This window comes from Staurois parvus, unplaced genomic scaffold (genome assembly GCF_062004578.1).
Source record: "Staurois parvus isolate SC_StPar_1 unplaced genomic scaffold, SC_StPar_1.0 ptg001882l, whole genome shotgun sequence".
Taxonomy (NCBI): domain Eukaryota; kingdom Metazoa; phylum Chordata; class Amphibia; order Anura; family Ranidae; genus Staurois; species Staurois parvus.
Window position 1 is genome coordinate 124,240 of NW_028319678.1, and position 16,845 is coordinate 141,084.

The 16,845-nt window shown below is 44.5% G+C and overlaps 1 protein-coding gene across 1 annotated transcript; it reads right to left on the bottom strand.

Annotated features, from left to right (window-relative positions):
• Window positions 1-10,412: 10,412 nt before the first annotated feature.
• Window positions 10,413-13,999, bottom strand: LOC149433883 (E3 ubiquitin-protein ligase TRIM39-like). The gene has a single exon (XM_089664315.1). It carries the CDS (start codon window positions 13,990-13,992, stop codon window positions 12,421-12,423), a length of 1,572 nt encoding a protein of 523 aa, XP_089520441.1. The 5' UTR covers window positions 13,993-13,999; the 3' UTR covers window positions 10,413-12,420.
• Between the last annotated feature and the right edge of the window lie 2,846 nt (window positions 14,000-16,845).

Sequence of the window (16,845 nt, forward strand, 5' to 3'; positions counted from 1 at the left end):
TTAAGCATTTTTTTTACATTTTTATTTTATTTTTTATATTATTATTTTTTATTTTTTTATTTTTTTTTTACATACTGTCACCATGGTGACACTGTACTACTTGTGGGGGCTGATGAAGATTTTTGTTTTTTTTTTTACACTGATTGCTTTTACACCCATATAGGATGTAAAAGCAATCATTTCTCTTTCTCTCTGTCTGCATTCTTGCAGTCATTGAGAAGTACTGAGTGAGCTGTGATTGGTCACAGCTTGTCACATGGTACAAGGCTGTTGTGAATAGCCTTGTACCATGTGACCTCTGTGATCATTCACAGATTTCACACGTAGTAAGCAATGATGTCACAAGTGACATCTTGCTTACTACTTTGCATGTGATCACTGATTCGCCAATCAGTGATCACATGATCGGGACCTCGTACAGAGGTCCCATCCGACGATCGATGTTTCACTGTGTCCAGAGGACACAGCGGGCACCGGATCGTGGTGGTGCTCGTTCCCAGGGAGCGCGCACAGCTAGAAAAGGCGGGTGCCGTTTAGGAACGGCAACCCGCCCCTGGACTGCCACCACCCTGCCGTTTATAAACAGCAGGCGGACGGCAAGAGGTTAAAGAGTTTTGGACCTCAGTGCAGAATGTTCTAGATCTGGTTCTAGAGGTATCCCTACCACTAGACCCTCTACACTACCTCCTAGGGTTATCCTTCTCTGGCATCCCTAAACACTCTCAAAAACTTAGTGCACACATATTAACATCTGCTAGAAGGTTAATCCCTTGTCACTGGAAATCCACAGAGATACCTTCACAAAATCAACTAATCTCGGCTATAGCTGAAATTAGATTTATGGAACATCTGACTGCTATTTCATGTGATAACATTTTATACAATATTTGATGTTTGGGATACTTCCTGTATAATAATAATAATAATAATACTTCAGTTTTTGGAGCACCTAAATGTGATGCCCCTTCTCCTCACACACCTTAGCTATACATCTTTTGTCTATTTTGAAGTTCAGGGTCTTTTTTCCTCTGCTCCCTTTTTTCTTATACTTGACTCTTTAAGATAAAGCTCATCACCTTTATCAGATGTAAACTTTTTATTTTATATGTTGAATTGATAAATGAATATGGTATCTCCATGTTTTTGAACTGTTGGACGCATGGTCCATATTGTATTTTCATGACTGTTAAACCGCCCCCCGTAGCTGCCTTTTGGCTACTATCGGGTTTTGTTTTCCTTTTCTTCTGTAACTGATAACCTTGAATAAAAGCTACAATTAACAAAAAAAAACTCAATAACATTAAGGCTGGAGTCACACTTGCGCAAAGCGTCTGAGCATTTTTTTGTGCGTTTTGAGCTTTGGTGTTTTTTTATTAGCCAATAGAGAAAATATAATGTCTTGAATCATTTGTTGCTAGGTTATTCAGCTTTTCCATAAGCTTTTTTTTATTATTAATTTAGAATTTTTTTACGGTTAGGGTTTGGGTTAGGGGTTAAAATGGTTCTAAAGGCTGAAGGTTTTTTACTTTCATGTATTCTGTGTGAGAGTCCTTTTGCTCCCACTGTTGTCAACCATAGCCAGTGAGCGAATGAGGAGGGGGAGGCAGGGTTGAACCACGACTGGTACTGACCGTGAGCATTTTCAAATATTTCAGTTTTAGCATTTAACTTATCACTTGGTTCAAGTAGTCTCTTGTCCAGAGCAGCACCATAGCTGTCCCAGTCAACCTCTGGCTCCAACACACAGAGCTCCCAGGAGGTTTCCATGGACACCTCTGCAGCACTGGTTGCCAGGGGCAACAGCATATCTTTAATCATATTCTCATCAACACGCTTATCTTTAGTGAGCTGTGCTATCCCATCACCAACCATAACATTACATTTACCATCAGTAACCCTTTTGTCGGCATTACCATCGGCATTCTCATTACATATAGACATGACTGGAGCTTTTGTAGGTTATCCCTGGTTATTACCCAGCTGAGCAGCCTGTGAGCCATGCCTTACAGCACCCACTCTCTTTAAAGGGGCACCCTTTCCTGTTTTGGCAGCTCCATAGCTGACCTGGGAAATCCTCTGCTCCATCACCGCAGGCTCCTGGGAGGTTTCCCTGGGCATCTCTTCAGCTTCTGCCACTAGGGAACAGAGTGCCAGGACAGTTTTGGTCACCCCTAGTTTACCTTCCCTAGTCATCTGCTGGATTATAGCAGGCCCCTGCAGAGTCCCCATGTCCTTTCCCATATTTAGTCCTGCTGATCATTGGGCTGTTCTCTGTGCCCCCCCACTACTCAGGGTAGCACACAGCAGCCAGTCCATTTCCATCTGTATGGTGGAACTCCCTGAAGGACACACTCTCACTTCCTTGGACTCAATCCCACAAACCAAAACAGTCTTACCAGTTCCTGTAGAAGGTGTCATAGCCTTCACTTGAGTTCGTAGTCTCTCCTCTGTGGTGTCTCCACACGCTGACTTCCCCATGTGGTCACGGGGCAACACTGCAGGCATTCTGGACCAATTTACACCCCTGCTGGTAACACAGGATCCCTGTTGCTAGGGGTAACAGCAGACTTGCTCTCAAATGGCAGTTGGCTATACCTCATGCAGGACGCAGACTGTTGTGCCCTCTGTTCTGGGCTGACCACTTCACCTAAGCGGCCGTAATAAGAAACCTTGCATTTCTCTGGCTTTCTGATCCCTTGGCCTTCCAGTGACACCTCTCCCAACCAGGGGCGGACTGACCATTTGGAAACTCAGGCACTACCCGAGGGCCCGGGGTCAGTAGGGGGCCCCATGACATGCCCCTGGTACCTTTTTCATAGGCTTTTTTGAGTTTGGGCAAGGACACAGGGGCCCCATGATCCCCTATTGCCTGGGGGCCCCATGAGTTGTCAGTCCGCCCCTGCTCCCAACCTGGAGCATTGCTGGCAAACCATGACCTGCTGAACTTCCCCTCAAAGAAGGATTTCCTCTTTAAAAGGTGCAGTAGTCATCCTGGGCCCAATCCATCAAATGGTAAACTGACCAGAGCTCTGTCGGTAATAAGCGGTGCAGCAACTCTGGCCACCGGTCCCTAGGCCATTTTCTCTGTGTAGCACCTTTTCAAATTTTGCAAGGAAGTCCCCAACCTCCTCTGTAGGTATTATGAGTTGCATGTAATCAGAGGCCCAGAACTCAGCACCTCTCACCGTAGACCTGATATTGCAGCTATTGCTATGAGCAACCACACTCCTCTCAAACTTGTGGTCAGCCTGTCACTCATTCCTGGCACTCAGAGCTGACTTGCCAAACACAGATGCAGTCCTTTGCTTTGATATGCAACGTTGCAATGGAGGCTGGGCAAAGGGTATTTGGAGACAGTGTGCCCCCACTCCCTGCACCGCAAGCATCGCTCTTGCCAGCGTGTCTTGTCCAGGCTCCCCACATTGCAGCCTTTTGCCAGCTTAGAACTCATTAATAGCTGGTCTCCTTTCACCAGTGTTTCCAGGGGCAACAGCAGCCATTTCCCACTGTGGCAAACTGTTCAGACATGTATGGGGCTTGTTCTGGTGATCACAACCCCTCCAGCCACAGGGCTCTGTCTCTCGTTTCCGCAATCCTTGCTTCTTTTTTGAATTTTGACCGCCCCATCTTCACAGTCACTTCATAACACTTTTGCACAGTCCAGCCACAGAGAAATGAAGCGCTGTCTCTTTAACTAGTTGCCGACCGCAGATAGCCGAATGACGGCTGCACTGAGGCCGGCCAGTTCTGAGTGGACGTCATATGACGTCCTCCCAGAACGCGCTCTCCTGCGCGCCCCAGGGGGCGCGCACCCGGCGATCTCTGTGATCGCTGTGTCCTACGGACACAGCTGACCACGTGATGTGGTAAAAGGCCAATCACAGCGGCCTTTTACCACCTGATCAGCGGTGTCCAATGACACGCTGATCAGAGGGAAATGCAAGTGCCGGTTCTCAGCTGCACTTTCCTCACGCTGTCAGATCGGGGATCAGGCACCGATCATCAGGGCACTGATGATCAGTGCCCTGATGATCGGTGCCCAGCAGTGCCACCCGCAAGTTCCGCCCACCTGTGCCCAGCAGTGCGCCCACTAGCTCCGCCCACCTGTGCCCAGCAGATCACCCACCTGTGCCCAGCAGTGCACCCACCTGTGCCACTCTGCAGTGTCACACACCTGTGCCCAGAAGTGCCACCTACCTGTGCCCAGCAGTGCCACCCACCTGTGCCCACCCACCTGTGCCCACCAGTGCCACCCACCTGTGCCCACCCACCAGTGCCGCCCACCAGTGCAGCCCAGCAGTGCTGCCAGTCAGTGCCACCAGTCAGTGCCCAGGGGTTGTGCCAGTCAGTGCCGCCAGTCAGTGCCCAGCAGTGATGCCAGTCAGTGCCGTCTATCAGTACCCATCATCAATGTCACCTATCAGTGCCGCCTATCAGTGCTGCATATTAGTGCCGCCTATCCGTGACACCTCATTAGTGCTGTCTATCAGTGCCGCCTATCCGTGCCACCTCATTAGTGCTGTCTATCAGTGCCGCCTATCCGTGCCACCTCATTAGTGCTGTCTATCAGTGCCGCCTATCCGTTCCACCTCATTAGTACTGCCTATCAGTGCCCTTTAGTGCTGCCTATCAGTGCCCATCAGTGCTGCCTCATCAACGCACATCAGTGAAGGAGAAAAAAATACGTGTTTGAAAAATTTTATAATAGAAACAAAGAAACTTTTTTTTTTTTCAAATTTTTTGCACTTTTTTTATTTATAGCGCAAAAAGTAAAGCGCCCAGTGGCGATTAAATACCACCAAAAGAAAGCTCTATTTGTGAGAAAAAAATGATCAAAATTTCATATGGGTACAATGTTGCATGACTGCGCAATTGTCAATCAAAGTGCGGCAGCGCTGAAAGCTGAAAATTGGCCTGGTAAGGAAGGGGGTATAAGTGCCTGGTAGGCAAGGGGTTAACCCCTCGCCCCCCGGGCACTTATACCCCCTTCCTGCCCAGGCCAATTTCCAGCTCTCAGCGCTGTCACACTTTGAATGACAATTGCACGGTCATGCAACACTGTACCCATATGAAATTTTTATCATTTTTTTGTGATAGATAGAGCTTTATTTTGGTGGTATTTAATCACCCAGGGGGGGGGGTTATTTTTTCTTAAACAAACCAAAAACCACAGAAAATTTTGAAAAAAAAAACGTTTTTTCTTAGTTTTTGTTATAAAATTTTGTAAATAAGTGATTTTTCTCCTTCACTGATGTGCGCTAATGAGGCTGCAGTGATGGGCACTGCTAGGCTGCACTGATGGACACTGATAGGTGGCACTGATGGGCACTGATGAGGAGGCACTGGTAGGTGACACTGATGGGCATTGACAGGCATCACTGGTGGGCACTGAAAGGCAGCACTCATATACGCACGTTCCTAACCCCAGAAACCACTAAGCAGCTCATCCACTCCCTCATCATATCACAACTCGATTACTGCAACTCCCTCCTCAATGGCCTGCCTCACCACAGGCTATCCCCGCTTCAGTCAATCCTGAATACGGCAGCCAGACTCATCCACCTTACCAACTGCTCCGTTTTCACCACCCCCCTCTGCCAATCCCTCCACTGACTTCCGATTGCTCAATGGATCAAATTCAAAATCCTAACACTGATGTACAAAGCCGTCCACCATACTGCCCCGTACTACATCACTGACATAATACCCAAATACCACCCAAAACATACTCTCCGCTCCTCACAAGACCTCCTTATCTCTAGTTCCCTGGTCTCCTCCTCCCATGCCCGCCTCCAGGACTTCTCCAGGGCGTCACCCATCCTCTGGAACTCCCTACCCCAATCCATCAGACTATCACCTACTCTCCTCTCCTTTAGGCGCACCCTGAAAACTCACCTCTTCAGGGAAGCCTACCCCACCCCCTGCTAATTGCCGACCTCCTCCACTCTTCCTACCACTCCATCCCCCACAGCTTTTCCTCCTGTACCAATATCCCCTCCCTCCTAGATTGTAAGCTCCAAGGAGCAGGGCCCTCGAACCCCTCGTGTATTGTATTGTATTGTTATTGCACTGTCACATGTATTGTCTCCTATTGTAATGTACAGCGCTGAGCAAACTGTTGGCGCTATATAAATGCTGTATAATAATAATAATCATATATTGCACTGATAGGCGGCACTGATAGGCGGCACTGATGCACACTGATAGGTGGCATTGACTGGCACTGATAGGCGGCACTGATAGGCAGCACTGACGGGCACTGATAGGCGGCACTGATTCACACTGATAGGTGGCATTGATTGGCACTGATAGGCAGCACTGACTGGCACTAATAGGTGGCACTGACTGGCAGCACTGATAGGTGGCACTGACTGGCACTGTTGGGTGACACTGAAAGGCAGCTCATATAGGCACTGATATGTGGCATTGATGTGCACTGTTAGGCACTGAAATGTGGCACTGATGGGCACTGGCAGGTGGCACTGATGAGCACTGACAGCTGGCACTGATGGACACTGACAGGTGGCACTGCTGGGGCTACAGAGATCATCAGGGCACACTGATCATCACTGCTCCGATCAGTGTACATGTCCCCTCCGCGGAAAGCCGATTACCGGCTCTCCTCTCCTCTGTCAGTGTGACAGCTCGAGGGGAGGAGAAAAATGCAGATAACCGGCATTTCCCTGTTTACATGTGATCAGCTGTGATTGGACACAGCTGATTACATAATCTTCAGCTCTTTCCGTTGATTGGTGATCCGCATGCGCTCCCGGATCCGCGCATGCGAGGTTAGAATGGGAGGATGTCATATAACATCCTCCCAGAACGAGAGAACCGCCGTTCGCCCGTCATTGTACTGTATGGCGGGCGGGAGGCGGTTAAGGCAGGTTACTTTGCTCTTGCAGGTTCTCCTCACCGGCACACACAAATTGCGCTGTCCATGGCACATAGACACAGTTCATATAACTGATGAGCTTACTTCTTTTGCAGGGATCTTCAATTCTGCCCACTGCATCCGCCACCATATGTGGGAACTAGCATCAAATGTAGAGCTTTACAGCACACAGCCACTCGTTTCCTTCTTTTTTTTTAAGGGCCTTTTATCCCAATTTTATTTAAAGGAAAGTTCCATGACATGTTTCCCATGCAGGGGTATCCACCATCAAAACAAATTAAACAAATATTCAGCCTCCTGGCTCTCTCAGGTATACATAGAATCCTGCTCTCTGGCTCCCACCTCTCCTAGGTGGAGCCCTCCTGACTCCTGGGCAATGACCTCCTGTTTGCCAGGGTGGAGCCCAGAACCATGGTTAGGCCTCTACAAAAAGGCTTGTACACACCTGTGCAATCAGTGTGCTGGCTGTTCACAAAACATGGACCCAGGATTGGAGATTTCACCCCTCACATCACAAATCACTTCCAAATCTCCAGGCCCCAGGTCCCAAAACGACTTCACAAACCAAAGAGGAAACGGACAAACCAGTTTCCTCTGCATTAAGTAAACTGCCTGGAGCCCCTCAACCTATATAGTTGAGAATCCTGGGTTATAACTCAAGGAACTGAAGTAAAGAGCCATATGGGGGAGAAGCTGTTCAGAGAACGTTTTATAGTAAATATTCGGTAAGCCGTCGGGGCCAGAGGATTTATGTGATGTCAACATTTTAAGAACCCTACCTAGTTCTTCGCTAGTTATAGGCTGTTCCATAAGTTCCCTGTGAGCTTTAGCAATGCTTGGAAGCCACAAAGGTCTCAAAAAATCTTGACGCAAAGAGGGCTCAATGGGCCGAGGTTGGCTATATAATGTAGTATAGAAATTATTAAATTCCTGAAGGATTTTCTGAGGATCCTGTGAAATTTGACCTCCTGAAAGCCATAGTTTAGGAAGGGCTGAATAGGCGTGTTTAGGAGAAAGCTTACATGCTAAGAGAGAACCAGGTTTGTCCTGTCACGTGAAAAGTTTATGATTCAGCCATCATAGTTTTTTTTTTCCACTTCCGTGGTGAGGCAAAGGTTAAGTTCTAGTCGAGTGTGTTCCACCTTGAGTAACAGATCCAGGGATGGGCTATTCTAGCAAAGCTTCATATTCCCTAGTTTTGGCAGAAGTCAACTCTTCACGAGATCACTTAAGTCTAGAGGATAGCTTTTTGAGCTGCCCAGTTAATAGCAGGAGTAGTAACTTTCACTTTATTGATAGTAAAATAAGATTTCAGGTGTTCTATGACATCGAGGCGGATCGACTCACTGCTAAGAAGGGACTCATTTAATCGCCAATGTGGCTTAGCCAAGCTGACAGTTAAATTATAAAGCGTTAACATCAAGGTCCAACCACGGTGTTACCACAATTTTAGCCAAAATCAATTTAGACAACATCTCCGTAGGGAGAAATATGTGGCCAATACGCGAATATCGATTATGAGCTCTAGAGAAATGGGAGTAGTCTCTAGAGGTAGGGTTGGCCTCCCTCCAAGCGTCTATCAAATTATAATGATACAAAAGTTGTGCAACTGCATGACTTTGTTTCGGAGGGGCTCTAAGTTTAGTTGTATGCGATTTATCAAGCGTTTGATCTAAGGCCAGATTCGAGTCCCTGTCAAAGTATGTCACCTTCCAATTCCGGGGATAAAGTTTGAAACAGGGATTGAAAAAATGCTAGTTGATTCATGTTGAGGGCATAGTAAATCAGAAAAGTCACCAAATTACCTCCCAGATGGCCGCCAGACCATACACGGACTCAGCAGCGTGACGTCAGCACGTAGGCTCATGGGTGCACATGGGAGGTGGGTCCCTTTGAGAACGTGTGTGTGCATGAAACATGTCAGAGGGGGGCCTACGTGCTGACGTCACGCTAACGAGTCTGTGTATGGTCCAGCATCCATTTATGTAAGTTCGGCCCCTTGTTTTATGTATTCCACATGGATTTTTAACTATGTTTTGGATAAAATACTACACTATACTTTATGTAAGTTCAGCTAGGGAGAGCTAGACTGCAATTGTTAGCAAGGAGGGCTGAGTAGTAGCCGGGGTGTGATAGCTAGCAGGGGACAAATTATGGTCAGAGCCTAGAGGCTGCGCAGACCAGTCCTCTGTAATTTCCCCTTGCTCTAGAACTTTGAAGAAAGGTCTAGAAGCAGTAGGTGGATCTGAGGAGTGGCTAGTCTGTACTCTTGGAGGATCCTGGCTAATCCCCAACAGGAGGCTTGGCAAAGGCCCAGGACAACCTTTAAGAGTAATGGAACCTGCTCAGCAGCAGGAGAGTTCAGGTGGAAGACGTGAGAGAGCAAGAGATGCAAGAGCCTGGGAGGGAGCCCAGATGGGAGATGGGCTCACCTCCAGGCAAGAGGACCCCTGAGAGAGGACCACCTGTGAGGCAGGGAGGGAGCCGCTGAAATAGAAGGCCTAGTAGCATCTAGCAATCCACCAGCAGCACAGGAGAAGGACTGAGTGAGTAGACCTGCACCCCCTGGGCCAAAAGGGGGAAGGAGGCACTCTAGTGGGAAGCTGGATTAGCCTGCCACCCAGGACTTTTTTACTATCTATGTGGATTCACCCAGAACAGCTGGACAAGGAAAATCTAGAGTCTGGAGTGGTACCATAGAAGACCATTTTGCTGTACACACATAGTTTCGGGAAGTTGTCCTCAGTTTCTCAGTTCCATTGGGCATCCTGTACACCCCTTACTCTATCTAAGTTGAAATCCTCCTAATAAAAATCCAAAATCTAGCTCAAGGACTGCTGACTCCTGAATGCAAGTCGGTGTGGAAATGCGTGTTGCCTGGCTGTGCAGGGCTATAGGGGGAACCCAAAACTTCAGCAATTGCTAAGAGGGGAGAGCTGCCCTATAATGAAAATACATTTTTTTTCAGTTCTGGATATAATGATATGATAGTATATGAGGTAGTGATAGGGATATACAGTAATTTAGAACCTTCATTGGGTGCTAGCTGCTGTCTGTGTCATTGTTTCAGGGAATTCCCTCAAGTCCTAGTCTGCACAGATGAGAGGATTTCCTCCCAATGGGGAAACAGGCAGAAATCTGATCTTCGTCCACCATAACCAGAACTGAATTAAAAAAAACGTTTGGGCTGGGGTTGGCCTTTAAAAAATATCTAAAGCTTAAACTTTTATTCCATTTTGAATAGAGTAGAAAATAGTTAACAGTTCTTTTTACTTTTTGCATCCCATTGGGGAGACTTCACTTTCTGTCCCATAGACACAACAGGAAGTTTAGGGGGAATCTCTCCACAGTGAGAGAAATACTCTTTTGGACAGTTGGAAGATTCCCCCTATTTCTGTTCAGAGATTTTACCATCATATCCTGTCCCGTTGGTCACCAGAACAAATAAGATGGGTGAAGCTACACAGATAGAAATTTACAAAAAAAAAAGTTGGGCTGTAATCCTTTTTTACTTGAAAACAAGAACAACTTTATTGGAGATTTGTTAAAATTGACATCATACAGAGTCTCTTAAAGACGTTCAAGAATGACATTAGATAAATTATTTCATTTATATAAATTCCAAAGATTAGATTGAAAATTAACAAATATTAGTCTGGTAATTATTTATGAAAACAAGCTATGCAGTTGCTATAATGAAATATTTATAACAAAAAAGATGAGCTATACACAGAATGATAAAGGCAATACAGAATTCGCTAATAGAAATGCAACGATAACATCAAATACATCGCAGCTAATTAGGAAAGAGACAATCTATTTTTTTATAACAAATTATAAATAATCCAATAGAACATCATCAAAAGTGATCATTTATAGGAACAGCTCAGTTTCTTTATTCCACCCTAATGTTCTTTATATCAAGAACCTGTGAATCACCTTTTAACCCATAGAAAAATGTACAGATAATGGAGGTCATAGATGATGTGATTTTCGCTGGAAAGAAAATCACCCGATTCCCACATCAACGAAGTCAGTATTGATGGGGGATACCTCCTGGGGAGCTATTGTGTTCTTTGGAGCAATCTCAGCCAGGAGAACACAGTGATTACTGTTAGCGGCAATAGCCACTGGCAATAATCGCATGAAAAATCAGACAGGCTGGTTGTACCCAAGTCCTACAACAATCGAATGGAGCACAATCAGCCTGCCCATAGATGGTTCAAATCTCAGCCAGTTCAGCAGAGACCAGCTGAGATTCAAACCAGCTATGGCTGGCTTTAGAGTGGGAAGAGTTGGACCCTCTATTGTTGTCTATGTCTCCATTGGGGAGATCACCCTCCTGCTGACCATTGTCACTGAGAAAGAAAGTGAGGGGGAAATCCAACATTTTAGAGTTGTCCCCAGAACGAGAGGTAAGGGGAGATCTTCCAATGGGGAAATCTGTTCCAGGGAAAACTATCTTTTTCCTTCACGTTGGGAGATTTCCTCCAACTTCCTGTTGTGTCTCTGAGACAGGAACTGAACGGAAATATCTTTAACGATACACAGACAAGAGCAGGGATTTACCCTTTCCCTGTGCCAACAAAACTAAAGAAAATGCCTTGGCTAAACATAACTTGTGTGTATATTGCATCTTACCAGTACTTAGACGTAGTGGCTGTATTAGTTTTCAGTTTTTCCGCTAAGTACATTTTCTGCAAGTACAGAAAAATACTTGTTGATCCTGCCATATATCTTGTGGGAGGATCAGGTGCAGAGACTTGACACCAGCCTATGAAATGTGACGTATAAATGTGACAAGTGTATATTGGTCTATTAGATTGTAAGCTCTTATGGGCAGAGTCCTCCTAACCCTCTTTAATTGTATTGTATTATGTATTGTAAGGTGCTGCACAAACTGTTGGTGCTACATAAATCCTGTATGATAATCATTTGTAGAAAGATCTCTCATAAGCCCACCGCCATCTGATGTCTAGAGGTACCTTCAGGTGTATCTAAAAACATAAAATGTAATATAATGCAGCTTAACAGTCCTTAGATGTGTTTTATATTTCTTTCCTTTTATTTTCGCCTGGTGATCCTGCCAGTAACACACTTTATGTTCTATGCGCATTCACTGCACTGTGAACATGACGGAGCAGTGTTGTCATCCTAGGGCAGAAAGTGTGTTAGGACTATATACCCCCACCCCCTTATCTACATAAAATAGAGGAGAGGGGTTCTGCAGTCCTTAGAGGAAGCTGGGAACAATGTAACTGATAACAGTGCTACCCAGGCAGAGACTGCGGGACATTATAAGATGACAGGATTTGTGGAAGGGTCAACAGTTTGGGGTTTTTTTGCAGTTATGGAACTGATATCACAAAATGCTTTCAGTAGTATATTTGGCGGACCAAAAGAAAACAAATAAGAGAAGTTCACTGTAATGGTTTACATAGACTTTAAGGGGGATCTGAGAGGAACAGGAGAGGAAACAGCATAGAGGAGAGGTTTCATACTTGAGACAATTATATATTATATTTTTAGGGTATGATTCTGAAGGAAATATTTTTATTCAAGGCAAAAGCAGCGTGTAGGGGCTCAGTGAAGGTGGTAGTGAAGGTGTGGAGGTGTCTGATGGGGTCACACAGCTGGTAGAAGGAAAGACGGCCACCTTCATAATCCAAACATATCCCAAGAGTTTGCTCAGGAGATTCTGAAGCAATGGCTTTATGTATGCTATTATGACTTGCTGTAAGCTTCCCTGAATATATTAGACCCCATGATTTGTCATTGAAACCAATGTATGCTTTGGGCTCCTCTTTTTTCCTTTCTATACTAGGAGTGGCCACACCTACTAGCCATTGCCCTGCTCCACTCACATCCACCTCCCAGTAATGTCTTCCCGAAGAGAAATGGTTTTTACTTAAAACTTGTGTGCTTTTAAACCTCTCTGCTATAGGGTACCTATTCTGCCAAGTTTCAGTAAAGCTCGCCGATCTGAGATCTTGTGATATAAAAATGTTATTACTAGCAGTGTTTTTATCCAGTAAGAGGTCTTCTTTGTCCATTATTGGCAACTGTCTGGTTTTCCTTAGTTTCCTAAGGCTTCCATTAAATTTGAGAAATCCTTTCTGTATCATCAATGAGATCATCACATCATCCAGACATCCAGCATCTCGAACATCACCGAGGGCATCACCACTGATGGCATCACCACTTTGTAGTTTATTCCTCAAGAAAGCAACCTGCTCTGTGATAGCTAAGACGTCCTTAGTTTCATCAATAGTCTTGGTCAGCTTGTCCTTCTGTAGCTCTAGGTCCTTCACCAAATTCGAGACTGTCAATGAGATCTGCTCCTCCCTTCTGGAAATTTCATTCAGGACGCTCTTTTCTATATCATCCAGATGTTTCCTGATGTCTCTAAACAGCTCAATGACTTTACCAGTCATATCAGTAGCTTTTGCTTTCTCTTGTGTCCTGTGGTTTTCCAGATTCTGGATTCTCCTCTCAGTCTCTTGTCTGTCATGGGTCATTTTCTCAACAGCATCTTTCAGTTCTGCTTTCTTCTTCTCATAGGCCTCATTCAGAAGCTCCACTTCGTGTCCCTTATGGTCTCCAGCTGCCCAGCAGGACATGCAAATGCAGACACTGTCCTTTGTACAATAGTATTTCAGGATCTCTTTGTGCAAAGGGCATTTTAGGTCTCCAAATGATGTGGTGGGTTCAGTTAGAACATGATCCACTGACTTATTATGAGCCACTAGATGCTTCTCACATAAAGAGGTCTCACATTGCAGACATGTTTTGAATGCTGGTACAGGGGCATGCACGCAGTATGTACAGAAGACCTCGTTCTTCTCCTGCTCAGGTTGAGTAGATCGGAAACTCTCTACGATGCTACACAGCTTTCTGTTCTTCTCCAGCACAGGGCGCTTTGTGTGCTCCTCTCTGCACTCCGGACAGGAATAAACTCCAGACCCCTCCTGTGTATCCAGAGCAGTCACAATGCAATTCCGGCAGAAGTTGTGACCACAACTCAGTGACACCGGCTCCGTATAAAGGTTCAGGCAGATGGAGCAGCTCAGCTCGTCTCCTAGAGCAGCAGACGCCATTCTGTGTATGAAGATATCTCCTCCCTTCTCCTGGTTATGTGAATAAGAAACAAAACCAATCTTTCCAGTCTCTTATGCAAATAAGAATGACAAGAAACGAAACTCTCCCTTCTATTACCTAAACAGGGAGGTGCTGAGCTGCAGGACCCAGAGAGCCTTGAACACATTCCAAGGCAGAAAACACTAAGCTTTGGCTGTTTGCATGAAATCATAGCAGGAACAATTACCTTGTTCTCCTTCATCTAGCTTCACATAAAAAATATACAGTATTTTCAAGATGTCAAAATAGACACTACTCACTTTTCTTTTTTATTTCTTGTTTCTATCAGTGTTAACTGCGAAATAGCTGCTTTACTCCGAAAATCAAGATAGTAGTCCCAAAAAGTCCTTTTTTTTTTATTGGAAACAAATAACCATGTTAACCACTTGAGCCCCAGGAAGGTTTTACCCCCTTCATGACCAGGTCATTTTATGCTATTGATTTATATAATAAAAAAATAAGTGGTGATCAGGGGCGGACTGACCATTTGGAAACTCGGGCACTGCCCAAGGGCCCGGGGTCAGTAGGGAGCCCCATGAGATGCCCCTGGTACCTTTTTCGTAGACTTTTTTGAGTTTGGGCAAGGACACAGGGGCCCCATGATCCCCTATTGCCTGGGGGCCCCATGAGTTGTCAGTCCGCCCCTGGTGGTCATCAAATACCACCAAAAGAAAGCTACTACTTTAACTGGTAATTGCACAGCCAGGCAACACTGTATCCAAATTAAATTTATATAATTTGTTACATAAAAAGAGCTTTATTTTGGTGGTATTTGATCACCACTTATTTTTTATTATATAAATTAAAAAGGACTAAAAATTTTGAAAAAAAAATATTTTCGACTTTCTGTTATAAAACATATCAACAAAAAATGTAAATTTAAAACCTTTAATCAAATTTCTCCATAAATGTAGGCCAAAATGTATTCTGCTACATGTCTTTGGTAAAATAAAATCCCAATAAGTGCATATTACTTGGTTTGTGTGTTATAGCGTCTATGAACTAGGGTATATATATTTGAAAATTGATTGGTCCTGATGTACTATTGGCCTATTTCATTTCTTGAGCCTCTTAAAATGCCAGGAAAGTAGACAGTAAGGCATAGAGTAGGAGGCATGGCAAGTTTTTGGAAGTTGGATTTTTTGTCACAATTTTTTGGAAAATGGAGAAGTTAAATAAAATGTTTATTTTTTTTACATACTGTCACCAGTGCAGTACAGTGTCATCATATTGAAGCGAAATAAATAAAGTTCACTAGCGCAAAAGAGAGAAAGGGGACATCCAGATTAAAAAAGTCCAGGATATAAAAAAAAAAAAAAAACACTATCTGTAGGCTGCAGCTCTTCTAGCAGAGTAGTGGATACTCTCTGTACAGTTGTGCTCAAAAGTTTGCATCCCCTAGCAGAAATTGTGACATTTTGGTATTCATATTGAAAATAAAACTGATCATGCCAAAAAATGTGCTTTTATTGAAGGATGATGATCATATGAAGCCATTTATTATCAAATAGTTGTTTGGCTCCTTTTTAAATCATATTGATAACAGAAATCAGCCAAATGTCCCGGATCAGAAGTTTCCCTCCCCTGGAATGTTTGGTCTTGGTACAGACACACAAGGTGACACACACGGGTTACAATGCCAATTAGAGGTTCATGTCCCACATCTGTGGCTTTTTAAATTGCAATTAGTTTCAGTGTATAAATAGTCAATGAGTTTGTTAGCTCTTACGTGGAAGCACTGACTAGGTAGATACTGACCCATGGGGATCAGAAAAGAACTGTCAAAAGTCCTGCGTAACAAGGTATTGGAACTTTATTAAGATGGAAAAGGACATTAAAAAATATAGGAGAATTATATTTTGTTTCCAGAAATACCAAACACAGCATATCTTGGATGGATCTGTCACCCAGGAGGTAGGAGAATGCTTTTTCCCCATTTGTATGTGCTAACATAGTCATGTATGACCTTGATTTATATGGTATGATATTCCCCATTCTAATATATACCTAATATTAATGTCTCCGGTTCCTGTTGGATTTGACGAAGTGTATGTGAAATAGACGTTTTATGGCACGCTCTGCATTCATAGAGCTTTAATGGCCTTACAGGTCATGTGTGACGACTTGGATAGGTCATAGGGAAGAGGTTTTCATGGTTCATAAAAACAGACATCCTGCAGACCTCAATTAATGTTTTCCAGCTCTGACCAGGTCTGTTTGTTGCATTCTGTTGTCCTTGACTGAGATAAGAGGCTCTTTTGAAGTTTGTTAAAAGTTATGGCTACAAATTTCAGTTTGCAGGAGGAGGGAGGGAGGAACTAAGATCACTGCTCATGAAAACAAAATGGCTGAGACTTTAACTGACTGAGATCCTAAATGGCTTAGACCCTAACAAGATGGCTGTTGCCTACAGCTTCTATGTCCCCATTGCACACCATCATTACAGTGACACTAATACAGTGAGTATAATGTAATATACACTGACACTACTAATGACACTGGCTGGGAAGTGGTTAACATCTTGGGGCAATCAAAGGGTTAACTGTGTGCCTAACAAGTGTAACGTGTGCTGCTTTTACTAAGCAATACTTGCTTTGCAGGGAGAAAAAAAACAGTCACATCGCTACACTGATAGAGAGCCCTGTGTTGTTTACCAACACAGGGCTCTCTTCTGTCATTAACTCAGCTGATCAGCAGGTCCTGGACACAAATCATTGGCCCGGGACCCACTTATCCGTTTGTGCTGTAGTGAATGACAGCATACCCGGGGTGGCGGGCGCACGCCCCCTACCTGGAAATGCAGGATCACGGAC